The following is a 22,102-nucleotide window of genomic DNA, read 5'->3' as shown; positions in this document are numbered from 1 at the left end:
TATATACAAAATACGTATTTCTTAGAGCTGAATGAGATAAAAAAAAAAAAAAAAAAAAAAAAGCAAATTCTCCTTGGTTTCAGGACTGATCCTTCATCTGTTCCTCCTTGCCTGGTTATACTTTCTATTAGTAACTGCTCTTTGTCAAAAAACACGATGCCAAGATAAAGGTGATTGCCCCGGTAGGACCAGGGTAGAAATTACTCAAAAATCTCAACTGTGTCCAGGTACAGTCCTTATTTCAAGTCCCAGAGCAGCCCTGCGAGATGGAGGTTGGTGGTGCTTTGACCTTAAATACACTGTACCTCGAGTGACAGCTCACATGTAGGCATTGGCAGCTATAAAGTTTTCAGCTGGTGGAGATATTACCAGGATTTCTTTTTTTTTGTTTGTTTAAACTTGTGTTCATATAATGTAAAAGAGGAAAATACTGTGCAAAGTGAAAGTGGTATATTCATTGTCAACAATAAAATGATACTTACATTGTTATAGTGCATAACAGAGGAAAAAGAGGTCACTGCATTGTAAAGAACCTTGTGACTATCTTACTGATTTTCATGCTTGGCTGAGCACCATGTACTTGTCTCTGCAAGTGTGAGGTTAGCCAGCAAAATCCCCACTGAGAGCTCCTGTGCAGGGACACCACTACGTAGCAAAGCTATGTGCAGCTGAAAATACTGTGTGAGACAAAACATCTGCTTCATCCAACTTCAGTGCAAAAAGGAGAACGCAATCACATGGTTACATGATATCCTCCCCCCCTCAGCTCACATACAAAACCATAGGGCAGCTGGGTTCTCAGGATCTTCGTCAGGGACTGTAGTAATAGGACAAGGGGTAATGGGTTCAAACTTAAATAGCAGAGATTTAGGTTGGATATAAGGAAGAAATTCTTTACTGTGAGGGTGATGAGACACTGGCGCAGGTTGCCCAAAGAAGCTGCGGCTGCCCCATCCCTGGCAGTGTTCAAAGCCAGGTTAGATGGGGCTTTGAGTGATCTGATCCTTTTCAGTTTAAACCTTTAAGGCCCCTTCCAACCCAAGCCATGCTATGACTTTAACTTTATGATGACTGGCACAATGTTACTCTACCATTTCTAAGCTTCACACATTTGCAGCTAGCATTTCTCAGTGTATACCCTGAAATTAGATTGTTGAAAACTAGCATTAACTGATATTTATTATTTCTCACTGAAATCTCTTTCCAGAAGGAAAAAAAATCCTGGAAAGACAATCTGAATCTACCCTTTTGAAACCCAACACATTTATTTTCATATTAATCTGTTGCTATAAAATCAATACAAGGAAGATTCATCGTAATTTCTTTCTCAAGTTACATACCAGTTCTGAAAATAGCTCTTTTCATTAGATTGCAAACTGCTCCATCTTGTGGTAACATAGCAGCATTAATGCAAAACGGCAACACCCCTACAGCTTTACCTTTCTGGTTATACTCCATTTGTCTTAGAGACAGTTTGGTATCTTAACTCAGAGCCAAACATCTATGTGTTGAAGGCAAAAAAGAGGAACCCGGATGAATCGCAACATACATCAACTAAAACCACAGACAGCCTTTTCCTTTCTGAAATGTTGTTGGCAAGATAAGTTGGTCCACACAAAGTGGTTCAAAACAGAGGCCTGGGAAGCCTGGCTCAGACACAGTTAGTAGGCTGATGTTCAGGGCTGCTGCTTTCAGTAACTTTGGGAATGCAAGGGAATGAGAGAATCAGCAAGTTAAAACAGATTACTCAAACTGGTGAACTGATTCTACTACTGTGCTGCTGTCACAAACCAAAACTAACAACCCCAATGAAATTTCCATATTTGGCTCTCCTGTAAGATACTTCTGGTCTGATAAATATGTAACAATGAGTGACAAAAATGGTAGTTTCACAGAAACAGTCCTTAACCCAATCACTTCATCTCCTAACTCCTCAGCTGACATGTATTGCAAACAGAGACGGATTTCATCCAAGTGAAAAATTCAGAATTAGTTGGAAGCCTGAGCAAGTAGCTATACAAAAGCAAGCAACCTGGTACATTAATAGTGGTCCTAAGGACTTCCCTAGAAAGTTGTGATAAATTCTACAGCTTTACCCTATCTGAAAATTTTAATGGATCGAAGCAGCAAAGGACCTGCACGTACATTTTTGGACAGTAAAACATCAAGAAATCCTTTAAAGCATGACAAAAAAAATCCTGTATGTTTTAAGTACTGTTCTGCCGTTGCACTCTTCCACCTTCATTACCCAATACTGAGGTAGGAAAAAAAATATGGTCAAACTGATCCATTTTCATTTGTCTTAAGATAAAAACTCTACTATTAGATTTCATTCTCCATCTTCTTCAGCTAACACCTTCATTTAAGTCTGTATGTTCTGTTATGTAAACATGTCAAAAGAATCCTGAGGTACCTGTCCCAACACAGATATTTACTGAGTGATTTTATTACAAGCCACAGCTTTTACTGAAACATGATCTAGAGTTATTTTGCTACACACAAACAATTAGGAGTTGAATTAGCAGAAATGCTAATTAAGCCACCTTGTATTTGCCTTGGTGTAAAACATGTCTCATGTAACCCATTTGTTTTTCAAAGTGAGATGGATTGCCTCAGCTGTTGAATTCAACTTAAGTCATAGCATCATAGAATTATTTAGGTTGGAAAAGACCTTCAAGATCACTGAGTCCAACCATTAACCTAGCATTGCCAAGTCCCATGACTAAACTAAATCCCTAAGCACCACATCTACATGTCTTTTAAATACCTTTCAAATACCTCATGGGATGGTGACCACCACTTCCTTGGGCAGCCTGTTCCAGTGCTTGACAACCCTTCTCGTGAAGGACATTTTTCCTAATATCCAGTCTAAACTTTCCCTGGCACAACTTGAAGCCATTTCCTCTCAACCTATTGCTTGTTTCTTGGGAAGAAAAGAGACCAACACTCACCTTGCTACAACCTCCTTTCAGGTAGCTGCAGACACATTTTGAATAAGACACACTACCTTAGTTTACTGAGTATTCTCATGAAACAAGTAAAAAAGCACAGAGTGGTTTGGGGGAGTAAAGAATCAGAAATACATCAGTCAAGGATGCATACCCAGTTTACGAATTTCCCTGTTTTACTCAGTTCAAGAGATCCATTTACTTGCTGCCCTCTTCTTGAATAGTGCTCGGGAAAATAATGACCCATACTGATCACTCATAGCTGTTTATGACTTGCATTGCCCTGCCAGCACTTTTTGTTACCTCTGAGGTGTAATAGCTTTGGTATAACCTACAGCAAATAAGAAGTGGGGCAGACACTTTAGTGATTAGAAAATCTGCCTGGGAAGGAAGAATTCCAAGTATTGAAGTCTTCTAAATTAAAGTTGGAAGGTGCTTTGTTGTTAAAAATTACTGAGTTGAAAAGTTTTTCTCTACTTTCTTTTGGTGTGATGAACCTTATACTCTTTTTTGCTGTAGTTCCTATGGGCTATGCTCTTCTTTGGAAGCTCTATGTATCTGACCTCTGTCCCAGGGTTGGCAATAAACCAAAATCTTGCACTTCTGGGTGAATGCTGTTAAGCACTATTCTATTTTGAAAGGATACAATTATAGACACTAGGTGGGCAGCACTGTCATCACCTCCTGCTTCTGATTTAAAAAAAGAAAAGTTATGACTGCTTTTGGCAAAGAATCCGATGCTATCTTTGTGCATTAGCCATATTCGGAACATGCCCCTTGAGATTTAAGGGGTGGGGAAGAGTATTCTAAAAGATTAACTTTAGTCTAATCCCTTCAAGCTCTTTCTGCATTTGGGGAAAGAAGAGAAAAACTGACTCCTCCAGAGGGTGATTCAGAGCACCTAAATTTAGGTATTGCTCTGAATCACTCTCTACTTAACCTGGGGAGGCATCCTGAAGACAACTGATTCCACATGCAAAGGTTATGCTCCGTGACTGTTCCTTTCTCAACATCCCCTCAATTGTCAGTACCGTTCTCGCTACTTTCTTGACTCCACCACAGTTAGGTGGGAAGTTGTCACTAATCCTCAGATACATATGAGGCAGAAAGGGAGGCACGTCAAAGCTGTCCAAATACCTGGTTACGAGCTGCCTCATTCCAGAATTTAAATAGTCAAGTCATTAAACAAATAGACTGATTTTTAGAAGTTACAATCTAGCAACAGTTTCATAAATCATTATCGACTTCAGTGGAGCTAAGATGCAAAGCTGGCACTCACACTATTATTTCAGATGTAGCATTTTGGCAAATCACATCACTGTTTTCTGCAATTCTAAGTAAATTTAAAGAAAGTTGCTTGTTGTTTTTGGAACAAAGAGAAGGTGGTCGTTACAATGGAAAAAAATATCTTTATTACTAAATATATTTATACAACAGTTTTAAATCATAAATCAGTATGTTCTGGAATTATGGCAGCACTCTGTTGTTCTTTAAATACTCAGACTTATCGCTTTTTCCAGGTGAATTTCCGTCTGGCTCCCTCCTGACCAGGCTTTTTTCGCTCCTTCACACGTGGGTCATACGTTAGTAGTCCAGCTACAAAACACAGACAAGCACCCATTTGTTTACTGTTACTAGTTAATATTAGATATACTACATGTGGGGGATCGAAGGCAGCCAATAACTTCGCATATGAATTGGAACATCTAGAAGGATAAAGATTCAATATAAAACACAGGGAAATGAATTTCACCAGATCCTCTAGCATTTCAACTTTTCTTCAGTAACTGAAATTTCTTTACATTTTACTTTACAAACCAGTACAATCCCACACTATTTTATATCTATACTGCTTAAGCCTTTACAGCAGTGGTGTCCAAACTTTCTCAGCATGCACCCCCAATATATGTGTATTTATTAATTTAGAAATTATATAGACTACCAAAATTCTAGTATTTTCTTCCTGTACTCCCACGGTGCATCTTGCACAACACCAGGATGCACACACCCCATTCTGGAGACCACTGCTTTAAAGTGCACTTAGTGTTTCCAAAGTATATTTGGCAGTGTCCGAAACATGTTCGGAATTATGCTGATGTCGTTACAGACACCCAACTCAATACAGCGTCAGTTTACAGGAGTATTCCTAGCAAGTCATACTTGTCAGTAGGTCTTGTTGCAAAGATACTAGCATGAAGATAGCTTTACTTCCATGGATGGCAATAGAGTGAAAAAAAATCATAGTTGTTCTGCCAGTAATGCACACTGGTATGTCTCCCTACAAGCCCAGAAAGTGCATAGTTAAAAGCTAAATTATGATTATTCTTTATTTGCTGAAACAGTACGGCATCTAATCACTGAGAAGCACCAAATACTGCAGTTACTCAAATAATTTCTGTTTTATCCCAGGTAGCTTGTAACCTCTAAATAAAGCAATAAAGAAACTCTTTCAGTCTGGTTAGTTGCGTGTAGTAAGTTTATGCTCATTACTATCCCTTCAAAGCTAACCCTCTAGAATAAAACTTTTTAAACATCAGTAAGATGCAACTAATCAAGTAAAACAAAATACAATCTTAATACCTTATAGCTCAATAATGCCTGATCAAGATTTGTTATAGCGAGTACACATTCATGAGTTGTAATTCTATGTTTTCGCAACAGAAGACGGTTAACAGATATAACAGAGGTCATGAACAGATGGAAAGAATGCTCAAGAAGTCATCCAAAATGTACACAAAGGATGCTATGAAACAAGCAAAACCAACTTGAAAGTAAATGAAAATCCCTTCATAAAATATACAAGGTTTCACTGGGATTATTTACTCAAATCTGCGCTATCTGATCCTAAATGATCCTCGTATTAATTCCGTTAATTATCAGAGCACATTAAAAAATGCTGAGGTAATTTCAGTCCTACCTTGCCTCATGAATTCCACCTCCTTTTCTGTCACAAAGCTCCTTAAGGCTTTTGCAGAGGCTAAACGTATTGCTCCAGCCTGTGCTGATCTTCCTCCACCAGAGACTGTGCAAACCATATCATGTTTTCCAATTCTGTCGAGAAACTGGAAAGGGAACAACAACTGTTCTCTAAAAATAAAAATAAATAATAATAATAAAATATATACATGTATATAAAGTAACATGCTATGTACATTTCTTATCATAATATATATGAAAACAGTTAACTTTCAGGCAGAGATCCAGAAAGACATTTGTATCTCTAATTTCCTACTGATACCAACTAAATCAATGGGAAATCAGCAGCTAGAAACTGACAACAGTGAGTATTTTAAGTTCAATTTTACAACTAATTAGTGAAACAAAAGTATCTATAAATGCCAAGATCCTTCAACTCTGGATATTAAAACTGAGCAATCTCTCACTTTATTCCTGAGCTCAGGAAAAATAAAAATCACATGAGGGATAGAAACCTCATGTGAGCCTTATGAGAGGTCATCTCTATATTAGACTGTGCTCATCCTCCAATATCTGAAGCTTTACATGAAGTGTCTCACCTTGCTTGCCTCCACTGTGTTACTGTATGCCACGTACAATCTGCAAATCTCTCAGGAAACACTTAAAAGACATTGTGCATTTTTTTTTTTAATAAACTGCAAGCAGGGAACAAAATTTCAGGTACCCAAATACCTATGCTCTTGGGTTTTGCATCCCTTCAGAAAGGGAGAGACAAGAAACACAGAGCAAGGCTTACCTAGCAGTTCTTATACTACTGACTACTGAAAACTAGGAGGAAAAACAAGACAAAACGAAGAAAAAAAGCATCAACTCTGTGGCGGAACACAGAACCAAATATATAATTGCATGGCATGACTTTTGCTCGAGTAACTTAAGTAAGAATACAGCATTCCAAAGTGCTCTCACCTGTCCTGCAGCACTGGGAAGTAATGTAAAATGTCTATTCCATTCACTGTAACTTTTCCACTCCCATTGTCATACACTACTGCAGTAGCTCTTGCAGTTTTTCTTCTACCTTAAAGGAATTAAACCAAATCTGTTATGAGGCTTCAATATTCCACAGAACTTCAAGTGCCCAGAAAGTTAAGCAACTCTCAACACTTTCATACTGTATCAGCTGTTTCTTTTTGGATGCTGAGGTAACAACAACAACAAAAATTAAGTGCAGGAAATAAATACAAGCGATACACAACTAGCTTTCAATATTTGTACTCATGTCTGTCAAAGAGGTGGGGAGTGTGTGTTGGGAGGAGGTAAAAGTAACGCTCTACCTCCCATAACTTCAGTAAGTCAGGACATTTTCTTGACCTGGTGATGTCATGTATATGAAAATAAACAGCTTGTTGAACTCCCGTGTTTACTGTAAGTACATTTTCTAGTAATATTAAAATACTTTATAAAATCATAGAAAGGTACGGAAGTTTAAGGATATTCACATGGGAGCGGTTAACATTTTAATTATACTCGTATAAGCAATGCCTATGCATCAGTTGGCATAGCTTCCTCAGAAATTACTACTTACAGTTAGCTCTCTAACTGCATTAGCTTCAAGTTAAACCAGGATAAACTCCCTGTGCTACAGCCTAAGACCAGTTTTCTGAAGCACAAAGGAAGCATTCTGATAAAGGAATTATGAAAAAATTAGATGTTTTTCTCAGTTTAGGAGGGTGATGGGACACAAGACTGTTCTTGAACTTAAATTCTTATGGCTTTTCTTAAATAAGATGGGCTGTATGTTTATCAAGCTTCAAAAACTACTGTTCTGAAGGGACTACTGAAAATCAGTGTGGATTAAACCCCAGATTTGCACTCTAGCCTCTCCTTGTTGTCACATCATCTTGAAGCCAACCCAGCTAGAACAGAGCTCTCTAGCCATTTTGCCCTCAGATTCTCTGCAACCTTTTTTCTTATTCTCATCTGCTGTTTGCTGCTTAAGAATACACATCACCTCTAAGGCTCCTCTTGAACATACAGCATAAAATGTGTGCGCACACACGTGCTCTGTTCATCAAGTCAGACTTTACTACACGTTGTCGCTACACTACTTTTTCTAGGCAATCACTCATATCATATATCATTCTTCCCTCCACTAAAAACATAAGCAAGCGGTGTTTAGAGGATAGAAACCTTCACGGCTTTTCTCTAACATCACCTCTGTCTTGGTGATGGCAATGACTAATTCCTGTCTCCATCCCATAGTTAGCTCTGGTCATCCACTTGTTAAAAAAATTTAGGAATTCCTATTTTGCATGTTTGTAGGCTGTTTGTAAATATCCAGGCTCCTCCTTGGTATCTTCAAAGTTCTCCTTTGCTGGACTGCATACAAAAGTCATGATACAGGTTACTTAGTGGCCTAAGCATGCCACTTCTATACCAGCGTTACATCCATGTAATATATAGTAACAGTATAACAACACTGTTACATCCACTGAATTCTCCATATGGGTTTGTACTCTCCCGGTCCCTTGCCCTTTATGTTCAAGTCCACTCTTGCCAGAAATTAAAGTCCTTTTGTGTCCTACAACATGTAGCACAATGGGATCCTCTCTACTGAGGCACTACTGTACAGAAATACAGATAAAACTAACAGTTGATAGACTCTGTGCTAAAAATTTCCACTTTGTTACCAGACCATGTCATAACTTAGTATGCCATACCATAATGAACAATCATACATGCAATATACACGTAAGCATATAAAATGAAGTAGCATTGTACATATTATAAAGAAAGCAGTGTGAAGGGGAAAAAAATTCTGCATCATTACCAACCAACTTTAAATTATTACCTTCACCAGTGCTGAAGGCCACTCCTCGCTCATCGTACTTCAAGGGCTCAATAACTACCTTTTGTAACTGCACAGGAACTTCTTTGGTAAACTTCTGTATATACTTCTCTTCGATGTCACCATGTGGCAACGTCATCAATTTTTGCAAGAGTTGAATAAACCTTGAATACTGAGGACAACAAGACTTCATTAAAAAATGCGAGTGTAATTGCATTTGCTAAAACTTTCTATTTTTATATAATTGATCTTTCCTACTTTACTTTTATTGATGATTTCTGACAAGATGACACTTTTGCACCTACATGCTGATTTAAGAACAGCATGCATCATTTTCTGTGTGACTAAAGATACCTATTTCTTTCTTCAGGCAACAATGAAACTTTAATTCAAAGCATAACCAACCCCTTTGTGATACAGGATTATTGTATTAGAATGAAGTTCATGTCACTTTTGAAAAGAAAACATTGAGGGGGTCTTCATTCTTTTATTATTGTTTCATTAAAATGGCAAAAGGAAAAGATTTTCACCTCGTTTTCAGTAAGTTAGCATGTTCATTGACTTGGAAATAATTTTATTGCACTAAACTGAACCTCTTAAATGATTATATTTCATAATATATACAGGAAATACCTATCTATCTATCTTTGACTGTTCAAGCTGAGTTACTTTAATGTTTATGATTTCCTTTAAAACCGAACAATCAAGCTATTTAAAAATTCAAGAGATACTTGACTTAAAGGGCAACCTCTTGAAATAAATTATCCTTTGCTACTGTGTGGTTCTCCTTCCCCCTTACACCCCCACCAAAGTTCTTCAACACGTGATTAAAGAGTAAACACCACTGTGTTAACCCATTTGTGCTAAAAGGTGGGATGTCCTGTTACGAAGTGTTACTGCAGGAGCTGCTCACTGGATATAAAGGTATGCTATGAACTAAAATGGATTTCTCATAGAGATAGCATAACCTTACTTTTGAAGTTACCTTTACTTACAAGCTGCTATTAAAAGTGTTTTTTCTTCTCTCCATTACCAAAGCCTTCTGCACAAAATTAATACTTTTCTCGTAACTGAGCAATAGTCCCTAAACTCTGACATCACTTAGAAAGTTGCTTCTAATGATATGACACAGACGTGGTAAAGCCTTTGAAGAACAGAAATACAAACATTAAAAAACTGTAGAGGCTACAGATGCAGAAAGCTTCCAACAGTTCACTTGCAGAGTGCAAAGGGAAAAAAATACAAACAGCTCTGATTTTGTTTAATCATGCAAACACCACAGAAAATTTTGTTGCAATGGCAAAATACAAGAATTTGAGCAGGTAAGATCGGTAGCTCATATGGAGACATTTCAAATACATGTTTTATTCTATAGGCTGAGGCTTTGTGGTCTTACATGTGAGAGATCAGTTAAAAAGCTCTGGGTTTGTTTTGGGAGGTTTCTGTTTGGTTTTTGTTGGTTTGGTTTTGGGGGGGGGGGGGGGGTGTGTTGGAGTTTGGGGTTTTTTGTTTGTTGGGCGTTTTCTGGATTATTGTTTTTTTTTAAGTTTAGTGCAGTCTGCTTTTACAGCTGTAGAATGTACAAAACCCAAGCAGTGAAGAACTAAACTGGTTGTACAACTAGATCGGTTCCTGGCACTCTAAGAGGAAAAACAGCTATGCCAAATGGAGGAGGCACTGAAAACACTGAAGTGACTCACAGAAGAAGCAGTTACAAGACAGAGGAAGTCTCCTGCCTAACCCAGGATGGAGAATTTACAACAGTGATTTCTAATTAATGCTTATGGAACACAATCTGCTTGAGACCTTTTCACATTGCCCACAGACAAGGAAGCCATCACATGTTACTGCTCTGGATGACAAGGGAGCAAACGGCATGTTTGCTGCTATTATGCTATTTTTGCAATGATGCTGTCCACAGGACAGAAGACACTGAAGAACACCGTTTCTCTAGGTGAGAAAATACTTGAGATGTTCAGACAAATGGTGTTATATTCTCTGGTACTATCATATTCAAGCTTAAAATTCCAAAAGAAAACTGAAGCTCGCCCCATACACTGAACCTGCTGTTAACAAATTTAATGCTATTTAGGGGACTGTAGGAAAAAGCTCTGAGAAAAAGTGTACGACTATCAGGATGTATGCAGTCTTATTCCCAGAGATACATGTAAAGAAGGACTACAAATCTAGACAGTGACAGGGTTTGCAAATCCTGGGAAACTGCAAAACCCTCCTCTCTCCCGCCATAATATTCATATCAAGGAGAATATAACCAGATTACTGTATCATACCATAGATCTGTATAGCTCTGTATCTTGGTTTTGGTATTTGATTCTGTAGCCAATCAGTAAGAACAAGAACCCCTCATTTCTGTGGTTTACCATTACAGAAAACCACCATGTCTCCCGTCTTGAACATTTACCCCTCCTCTACAATAAGCAACAGAGGTTTTAGCTCTTTCATCTGTAACTAGAATAAATGATTATTTATGTCTATTATAAAGTGCTACCATACTCCTGACTACATAATTAGATTACAAGGAAAAGTGCCCTAGACCTCACAATGTTATCAGGAGAAAATCTGAATTATGTTAGTTAACAATGGAAAATCCTTAACAGTTTTGTACTGTGCTAGATAAAAAAAGCAACACAGCTCACTTTTCTTGAAAACACAAATGCGACAGTGCTGTGAGCATATACAAACTTTATGAGAAAGAGGAGAATTCTTTTTGAAGAGCACCTGCTTCTGTTCTGCACAGTACCTTTTCAGCACCCAGAAAAGCACCCAGAGTTCATATTTTTAAGACACAAGCCTCCTTAAGATTAGAAAGATTAATTACTTACATCATTATCTGACAGTTTTTCTAACAACATTTCTTCCAATTCAATCTTAGTCAGCCATCTGCTGCCAGCCAGGTTTCTGTTTAAAATATCACATATATTCTCCCTTTAATTAACCATGCAATTAGAGTTACATCACAAAGGACCACATATAAGTCAGTCTTCCTTCAGAAATACATTTTCCAGTATAAATGAATACTGATCACATTCCTATAGTAAACATAAGAAAGCCTACATTGATTTTAAAAGATCTATCTTTTGACAAGGAAGTAACTTCACGTATTGAATTAACCACATGAAAATTAAGAGTATCAGTTATGCATTATTCATATTATCAAAGTCCAAGACTGAGCTAGAGTAATACTGTAATAGTGAACAATCTTCCCCATAACTTAGGACTTAGTTTTAAAGGGCTGCTGCTAGGAAAACTTTGGCTTACAAGCAGCAAAGAACAAAATCAAAGGCAGAATGCTAAAAATCAGATTCTAAATTAACAGGATATTGCCTCTGGTCTTTACTCTTACGATCAATACAAAAAACTCCACTAGCACTAAGCATAGTCAAAGTACTACTGCAGCAGTGACACACTGTATGCCGTCTACTGTGTAATCTTGACCTGCTCAGAAATTGCACTGATGATAGCAAAAGCAGAAATTTCTAAGAATATAGCCTCATATGGAGGTGCTAACACAAAGAAAAAACAATGCTTGAAATAAATCTTTATGAAATACCTATGATACAAACTGACCAACTAAACAGAATGCCACCATAAATATATATGCCAAGATTATCAGCTAAATTTAAGGCAAAGTTGCAAATAGTTTCTTTCCTCTTCAGGATTTTTAGAAACAATCTTAATGAATGTTTTCAGCAGCATTAAGGAAGCTGTGATTCAGAAAGCACTCCTTCTGAAGGTTGATTTTAAGTAGTACTTCTTCTTAAGTATATATTTTAATGCTTTTCTGAGTCAGGGTACAAGAAACGTTTATTTAGAAATGATGCTGGGTTTAACAATAATTTTAAAAGGCTTCCAATCCTGAGAGACTCAAGTATATACTTACATTTACATATCACTACTTCCAGTGAAGTCAGTGAAATTTTTTACATGTGAAAAGCTGTAAATTTAAAGTACTTCAAGATCAGGTCCTAACCCTACAGTTAGTATTGTAGAATGGGTCCACAATAGATCATTTTCTGGGGAAAAAGAAAAACAAAATAGCCCTTCCCACCAAGACTTTACCTATACTTCACAGATGAATTATCCAAACTAATCTCAGAGGAAGTACCATATCCAGTGTGGAAAATAGGTCTCAAAAAACCTTTAAATTCTCTGAGCTTTTACAAACCTAACAGGGAAAAAACCTTTCATCTCTGACTGGCTTTAGGTCATTTTTCACATCAGTAAATCCACTGGCTGAGCTCCGTAAGGAGTCAGGTTATTTTTCAGCAGCATACACCAAGAAACTAAATTCATTTCCTTGTCTGCTTGGAAGCTAACATGAATCTATGATAAAACATTATGTGGGTCATAGGACACTATCTGTATCATGAAGAAACATGAACCTCTGTTACTCAAGAAACTGAAATAATCTCAGCAAATTAATCCTTTCTAACACAAATAACAAATGTCTGAAATTAACAAATAATAAACTAATATGATGTGGATCTGGAACAACACATAAATCTGGCTAGAAATCACACAGCAAGAACAAAGATAAAAATAACTTGAACAGTGAAAAACTAACTATACAGAAAAGCAATAAATGCCAAAATCAAAACTTTCTAGCTGTATCCATTTCTTTTAAAGACTTCCTTTTTTTAATACTCTAACATAAAATCCTTGCAAACCCCCCTCAAAATAGAAAATGAAGAGTATAGCCTAAGAGAAGCAAACAGTTCTTAAAGCATATACCCAGTTCAAAGACAATGCTGACTGTATGCACTAAGAAACAATCAACTGCAGCATCTCCCATAGCTTCTTCTGGTTGACATGTATTTTTTTCTGTCCATTGGTTAACTAGCTGAAAAGATCTCCCTGTGCATACCACAGAAGTTAAAGAGGAAAAAGAAGATAAACTAAATTCAGTTACTAATAATGGTGGTACTTAAACAACCCCAACCAAATAAACTTACTAAAATTAATATAGCTTTTGATGATTTACCTGTTCAAAGCCATTAGAAGAAAAATAGCAAGATTAAGAATTTTGATACTCTTCAAGTTGAATATTGGTAAGAAAAAACATTCAAGAGCTGTTATTAATGAAAGAGCCATAGGCTTTAGGATTTTTCCAACAGATAAACAACTTCTTAGGTATTTTTAAAGACCTTATTTTATTACAAATAAATTATCTCCTTTTTCAAAAATCTTTAATAAAGAAATAATTAGAAAACTTCATCTACAAAAAAACAGAATTCTGTATACACTCATTTTCAAATCAAACTTTTATATAGGAGAGAATATTGAAAAGAGCAGGAAGATATTAAAGAACAAGAGAAATGGAGGTGGGGGGTGAGGGGTGTGCCTATTCAAACAGTGAGAAGCAAGCACTGCAAACATACATACTACGGGTAAGTCTTTTCAACCTGAAATTACCATTAATTACTAAATATTAGGCAAGGAATAGGGAAAAAGTCTGAAAATGTTCTTGTGGAATAAAAGGCAGGTAGCGTGGCGACCCACAAGAAGTGCCAAAACAACATATGGAAGCATTTTAATCAATATTCAGTCTAACTGAAAACTTACTTTTTTTCCTTCTGAGGAGGTAAGTCTTCAGCTGTCAGTTCATCTTCATACTTCTGAACGTTCAGCAATTTTTCATATGTGTCCTAAAATGCATATATAAAAAGTACTTAAATGCACTTTTCCGTTTAATATTTAAATTTTGTTATTTAAAACACATGCTTATGTGGTTTTACTCTCCAAACACTTAAAAATGCAGGGGTTGGAAAACAAGCAGAGCTCTTGACAAAAAGAGAATACAGCAAGTTAAATCTAAACCAGTAAAAATTTAGGCAGTATATATAATATTTTCATAGGCAGGTCAAAAATAATTAATTTTTAATTCAGCTATTTTTCAGCAAAGGATCATATGCTTTTTAAAAAAAAATCTCAACTGTATACAGACTAGATTCATATAATGGATATACTGCACAATAATTTCATCAGTGCATCTACAGTTTAGTTTGACTTCCTTAAAATACTGACAAGGTTTAATTTAGTTAAGAGTTTTGTACTTTTAAGAGTGTGAGCTTTATTGGTGGTCTGCATCAGCCAAAACTCCCTCTTCCCCAGGCATGTCTATAGGGACACACAAAGCTGTATATTTACCATAATTAGAACTTCTGTTCTTTCAAATGTTACAGATATATTTAATCTGAATTTTGATTATTTTTTCCCCTCAAAATTCTTATCTATGCTATTATTTTCAAACAATGCTGTGACAGCTATTTACCACTTCAGAAAAACAAAAGGAAAAAAATACTCCAGAAATTCACACTGAAAATATCACAGAAGAAACACATTTTTAATTAAGTATTTTCAGGGGTTTTTCCCAGTTAAAAAACTTTCAGAGATACCTGGTTCTGAAATACAACATCTAATACTCTGAACTACAACACTGATTCAAATCACAAGTTTAATAGGAGTATTTGGAGAAATAATTTTAAGTGATACTGAAACAAAATAGGATTGCTGTACTACAACAAAGTACTTATTTGTCAAATAGTTTACTTCTATTAACAAGTGAAAATAGTTTATTATCACTATCATATACCTTATTAATATAATGATTAATAAGCAAATACTACACAGATACTATGGTGCAAGAATTAGCACAGGAAACAACTGTTAGGGTTTTTTTTCCTTTGCATTACTTACAAAAAGCAGTAAAAGAAGAAACATTAGCTCAGAAGTTAATCAATGAAACATTAGCTCTTAACGTAATATTGGGATGTGCAACAGCTTGCATTTAAAAAGAAAAAGCCAAGACAAAACCCCTTTGCTTAGTTATAAACACCTAGTGTTTAAGCTGATTTATCCACTAATATAATAATACACCCACACATAGACTAAAAATATTTGTACTGTGAGTGTATGAACTAAGAACAGATTGGTATCTGAGCAGCAGTTAAAGCATTTAAATAATAAATAATAAATAAGGACAACTCACTGAAGTCTTTGATGCTGGCCACTGGTGACATTTTTAACAGCACAGTGGAACAAAAGCACTTTTGGAATAACTACAGTATAAAATCCTGAAGCACAAAATTGTCTACTTTTGAGACAGCCTCTCATCATAGTAGCACACCTTTCAGAAATCTTTTATTTTTTATAGAGATAACTGTATCAGATAGAAACTCTGTAAATTTTTCAACTTAAAGTCCATCTTCAAACACAGGAAACATATATAAAAGAGTACAAGAAATTGTATTTTCAAATACTTCCAAAACTCATAAATAATCTGTAGATCTCTAAGATAACAAGATACTGCAGCATCACTGTGGGCAAGACGCATGTCACATCACTAATAATCTTAACATCTCCATTCAGAGCTGACTATTAAGCTGCAAAAATTACTGCCTATACATTAAAAGCACAAACATGATTTGGGTTAGAGTGCATGAGATGTGCCTGACACTAGGCAATTTTTAGGCATCTGTAGTTAGACATGAGAAAGAATCAGTACGGAAGGTTCTGTTTGGGACTGTAGAGGGAGGGGAGGGGAAAGAGCGCTGTGCTGTGGCTCTCCCTCAGTTGCTTGGAACAGGCTTAAAGACTCCGCCAAGTTCCACGAGTTTCTGCATTTGGGAGCAGTCAAACCAGGCATGAAGACAACATTCTGCTGTTAGATGATGAGAAGAGGTACTGGGTTACTAGGTCTTACGTATAAGGAAGTTTTCCACTTTGGTGCTAGTCTCCCAGCTTACCTCTTGCCTTTGCAAGGCACCGAGTGTCACCTTCCTAACTGGCAAAAGCAGTCTGCAGTCTGCCCCCTCAAATAGCCACCATCTTCACTACACTCCAGCATATACATTTATGTACTGGAATGGTCAGCAGAAAAACACATGAACCAGGAGCTCAATAAAAACACAGCAGTTCTTTAAAAAAGGGCAGAGGGAAGGAATCACAACTGTTAGATTGGGATAGACTGACTACAGTCAGAATTGCTTCTGAACAGCAACTGAAGGATTTTCAGGTAAGGATTTTGTCATCATACTCAGAAACTACCAATAAACACAGGCAAATAAAATGAGATATGGGTTGTCATCCACTAGTTTTTACTCTCAGAAATTTGTTGTTAAAATGAAAGAGCAAGCTTTACAACAGCTGGAACAAGATTTTCCTGAAGATCCTCCCTCTGTATTCCCAAAGAATACCAACACTCCACAGTCCATTTCAGTTCCAAGAATGTGCACTTCTAAGGATTACAATGATCTCTTTCAACTGTCCTTGTTAAATTACAGTAATTATGTCCATTCCTACAGAAAACCTTTTATGCAGGAAATTAAGTCAAATGACATTAAAAAGTAATATTTTAAAATACTTCCAAGTGTAAGAAAATCACTAAATATACTTTCCTGCATATTTCTGGCACTGAAAGTGGACTTGCATCTCTTAAGAAATAGAATTTTGGCTTGAAGTATTAAAAAAAAAATTAATGCATGTATTTAATCTCTGTATAAAGATGAAGTCAACAGACTAAAAGGACCACTCACGTGTGAACTCAAGTATGTTGGATTAGCCTTTGCAAAATCAGGAATCACATGTAATGCCTAATAATTTATCTGACAAATCTTCACTCCCCAATGGCTAAAGAAAGCTTCTGAAGACACACTTGCTTTTTCAAAGCTGACAGGTGAAGATTTTACTAATCACTTCAGAATTCAATAGTCCAATTCATGAATGTACACATCTGTGTGCCTTGTAAACTCAGCTATTACACAATCAAAATAGCTGATTTTACAAGATTGTCTATACACTGAAATGCTTCCATTTATAATAGAGAGATCAAATTTCACATACCTAGAAGGATGCTTTCTCAAAATAAAATCTTGTTTTACTGTGCAAAAAAAAAATAGTGATGAAATCAGCAAATGAAACCTTAGGAGGACAGATTTTTATTATAAAAAATATCTTCATATTTTGGTTAAAATATGCTGCAGATGATATTTTACATCAATTTGCCTTTTTCTTTTCTTATGTGGTTTTAACTTCAGCATATCCTTGGGGGGGGGAGTAGTTCTGGTGGGTTTTTTTGTGGGGTTGCTTGTTGTTTGTTTGTTTTTTAAGACTTTAAATGCTCTGCTGTTAGAGCATTTGCCTCTGATGAACCTTTGATATTTCCAAAAAAGTACAAGAAACACTATTACATAAAATTACTACTTTGTTAGACAAAATGGTATTAAGAAACCATTTTGTCTTGTTCTGCACATTCGAAGTATATTATTCTGGAAAACTCTTAAGTGATGATCAAACACAATATCAAACATTTGTGAAATAGTGTTTCATGCAATAAATATTATTTTGTGTATCAAAAAAAAAAAAAGTGTCCTTTTCCCTGCATCTAAACTTTATTCAACAGGCAGAACAAAGACAACAATGGAGTATAAAGCAAATATCCTTTACGAAAATTCACTTAATAGTCAAGGCATAACAACACATATATCAGCGGATATAATACATGCAAATATACAGTTTATTTTTAGTAAGTGTATAATATTATTTATTAGCATTAATTAAATAATGCTGTGATCAGTTATATTACTAGCAATTCATAAAATTCAAGTTCCACATGAGTCTATGCAGTAATTAATGACATACAAGTTTAAGCTAAATATTATGTTTATCCGATTTATTAGGCTTAATATAGCAATTTAAAAGACATCCTCAAATGGGATTGATTACTTACACTAGCCTGTATTAACATACATCCCCTTTTTTTCCCCAGCCAAATTAATTAGCTTTGAGACTTAAAAATACATTTTGTTAAATACACATTAGTCTAATAAGAGGTTAAAACAATGTTGGGAATTTCATGCAGATTTCAGCTTTCATTTGGCTGACTAAAGAAAAACCCTGTTAGACCTCACTTAACGGATTTAGATTTATAAAAGCCTATTTAATGAAAAAAATCAGAAACAGTAGAACACTCAAGTATCCTATACTAATGAAAATGCATTTGTCAAACCCGTTTGTTTCAAGGTGGTTGCCCTACTGTTATGAACAAGATGCACACTATTCTGTTAGAGATTTCCAAGGCAAGCTTGCATACCCTTTCTAACTGCTAGGAAGAGCTAAAAATAAACTCGTGCTCCTTGTAAAATTTGTAATTTCTTCATTATGATGGAATGCAACAAAACATCTTGCCCTTGGGTTGCTCTGTTTCAGCCAAAACAAATGCAAATGGCTTGTCAGATGACAGCTGTTTGATAAGGCTCCTCTACAAGACCTGCATGCTTTACTTTTTTTCCGTGAAACTTGGGATGAAAGGCAGAAGGCAGGAAGAGAATTAATGTAGCATACAGTCTAAAGGCAATGCTACAACCGTGATTAAGTAGAAAAGTTAAAAGGCACAGATTTTCCACAGCCTTGCTGCGTGCAACCCATCCGTGTAACAAGTTGACAGGCCTAGCGCATCAGCTCCATCATCCTCTCCGACAGCTAAAACGCAGCATTGCATCCCTTTTCAGAGAAAATTTGCGTCTGCACCATGAAGCGTTGTACATTATTTCTTAGCACTGCAGGGGGCTCAAGTCCATATGGAACCTTCACAAATATTACCACAGATCAAACCAGCGGCGTTTCGAGGCAGATTTGACATACCTATTTAAATGAACAGCAGGGGTCCTCGGGCTGCCTCAGGCTGTGCAGGAGAAAACCTCTGTGGAAAGCCTATGCTGCAGCTCCATTACTCAGCAAAGACACACTCTACATTTATCATTCATTTCATTTCTGCCAGGGCAAGAAGCTCATTTGCCCAAGGTCAACAACAAAAAAAGAAGGGGGGGGGGGGGGGGGGGTTGAGGGACTGGGGGGTGGGTTTTATTCTCCCAAAGAAATAAATGTACCTGACAAGTGGGGATTTTGTCCTTTGGGTAGGCAGAATGCAAATAAATATCAGATAATTCCACTAAAAACACTACCCTCAGTAAAGCTGTGCACTGAATTTGAGAACATGAAGCTTATTTTTTTGCTAACTGACTCACCACAGAACTAACTTTCTAAGACTATCTAATGAGGAAACAAAATCTGACATGATTGTCCAATTAAATCTTTCTGCATACATTATAAATTCTTTTGTCTTCTCTACATACATGAAAGAAACATGCACATCTTTCTATAAACTCCTCTAAAGAGAGAGACAATGCTGGCATCATTGATGGTCATAGATATGAAATGTCTGTTCATCATACACATTAAGACTCAGGGTCTAGTGATGTTCTATTAGTTACAGCTTTTTTCATATAGGTAAACAGATGCAGATCCTTTACTCCTGGAACCATACTAATCAGAAAAAGCCTTAAGTTTGCATGAATGGAAGAGTCTTAGAAAAATCAATTAAGCAGTTTAAATGCAAATTTTCTTCACACTGAATGTCAGCACAAATAGCATTTCCTACAGCTTTGCCCTTCAAGGGGGAAAAAAAAAAAAACAACACGAAAACAAACCCACAAACTAAAACAAACTATTTTCTATTCTACACTGAATTTTCCTAAAACTAGGCATTTTTGTTGTATATGCATTCACCACTGCTAACCAGATACTGCCTACAAGAAAGCATGAGGACTATTCAAACCTAATCCACAGCGAGAACTGTAAAATAAACCAAAAACTAATAGTGAGAACTATTATGTGGTCTGCTCTCTTAATTATGATATAAAAACACCACTAATAATGGATATTGTGACATAAAAATATACACTGCATTTAGCTTAAGTGATGATATTAAGGCCTACTGTGAAAACATAAGTAAACTCAGGAGCACCCGATACGCATCTCTAGAATAACACATATTTGACTGGGATCTAGCATTACTTATTACAGATTAAAACATACTTACATGCATTAATGAATAATATGCCTGCTTTCCAGTATAAAAGAGAAAGTGAAATGGTCGGCCATCTTCTCCCCACTGGATTTCTAATGAAAAGCAAGATTGGACAAGAAAGCAATATACACTTACCAAATAAAATCCTCTGTATTTAATTGCAGTTCTAAACCTCTTTCATAATACCTATTACCTTTTTAAATATCAGAGAACAAAGACACTTTACAGGTGTTCAACCTGTCTGGAAATCTAAAGATCTAGACTAGCTTGTTAAAAACCAATCTCCACCTGCAATTATAACCAAATATTTAATAGAATGTTTCTAAATATCATTTAACACAAGGGAATCCCTCATGTACCTCCTAAATAAACTTTCAAAGACTGTATAGTTGGCATTACAGACAGAATTATCCATTTTAGGATAGGAAGAAATACAAATTAAGAGATGACTGAAATCTACATAATGACTGTGAAAGATTAACAGCTCTAGAAAAATGGTGCTTTAAACCCAGAGCAAATTTCTTTTTAGTGTAATACTTTTAAACTAAACCAAGTATTCATACAATTGTCTTTTGCAGGTAACACAGCTGTATCAGAACCGGATGATTTTAGGACTTGTTCATGTTGATACGCTTGGAATATGTAAATACGAAGACCAATCCTATGTTTGTATAATTCATTCAGCATGAAAAAGTATGTTGCATATAATTCAACACATCCAGGTTTTAAAAAAAAATATTATTTAAGGAAAAAAAAAAATCAACTTACAGGGAAAAAAAAATATTAAAAAGACATTTTCCCGTTGAAGCGACAAAAATAACCTGAGAGCTCTTTACAACTGAAATGTAGAGAAAATCCAAGTCACTTTAGCCACTGAAGTTCAAATGAAGCTATCTATAAGCTACAGACAAGACTCCAAGAACCATGATATGTATTGCATTAGAATGTTAAAACATAATATGGTAGAAGCTGACCGCAAAGATGCAAACTTACTAGAATAGAAAGACTACAAGAGGCTTCTATCCACACATACTAGTAGTGGAATATGTGAATTTCCATATACGCAGCGAAACAGACTTTCCATGAAAGTCTATTTCATTGAAATTACTGTTCAGGTAATATTCTGAAGTATAAATTTACATTTTTGTACTTTAAAGTTACCAAAGATGTAATGCGTAAACAAGACAAAGCTGCCTTAAAATAAATACTTAGTTGCACGTGTTACTTTTAGATATAAATACAAATACACACATTAATACTAATTAGTCCTTACACTCCTCAGGACACAGCTAGTATTTCAAAGAATTCTTTAGTCCCGATAACATAGAGAATAGTAGTTTAGTTCTGCTGTAAAACAGCCCTCGGATTCTTGAAATTGCATAATGACTAACTCCCTCCTACCTTTTTGCTTCCTACTTTTCACTTCATAATACTATGAAATTTGAAAATAATTTATGACACCATTTGAAATCTGAAATACAAAAATTTCAGATAATTTAGCTTTCT

At 35.9% G+C, this 22,102-nt stretch overlaps 1 protein-coding gene across 1 annotated transcript in view; it reads right to left on the bottom strand.

Moving 5' to 3' along the window:
• Positions 1-4,349: 4,349 nt before the first annotated feature.
• The window catches only part of MRPS9 (mitochondrial ribosomal protein S9), a 34,282-nt gene continuing 16,529 nt past the window's right edge, over positions 4,350-22,102 (bottom strand). Inside the window, exons 5-11 of the mRNA XM_061472623.1 lie at positions 20,609-20,688; positions 14,293-14,375; positions 11,553-11,628; positions 8,713-8,881; positions 6,831-6,939; positions 5,866-6,035; positions 4,350-4,544 (exon numbers count right to left, since the gene is read on the bottom strand). Coding sequence (XP_061328607.1) covers positions 4,453-4,544; positions 5,866-6,035; positions 6,831-6,939; positions 8,713-8,881; positions 11,553-11,628; positions 14,293-14,375; positions 20,609-20,688 — 779 coding nt within the window. The 3' untranslated portion in view covers positions 4,350-4,452. The remainder of the gene's footprint in view (positions 4,545-5,865; positions 6,036-6,830; positions 6,940-8,712; positions 8,882-11,552; positions 11,629-14,292; positions 14,376-20,608; positions 20,689-22,102) is intronic.

This window comes from Pezoporus flaviventris, unplaced genomic scaffold (genome assembly GCF_033815535.1).
Source record: "Pezoporus flaviventris isolate CSIRO_AGI_PZ_B2104156 unplaced genomic scaffold, CSIRO_AGI_Pfla_v1 ptg000072l, whole genome shotgun sequence".
In the NCBI taxonomy this organism is placed as follows: Eukaryota; Metazoa; Chordata; class Aves; order Psittaciformes; family Psittacidae; genus Pezoporus; species Pezoporus flaviventris.
This window is presented reverse-complemented; position numbering and strand designations above follow the sequence as displayed.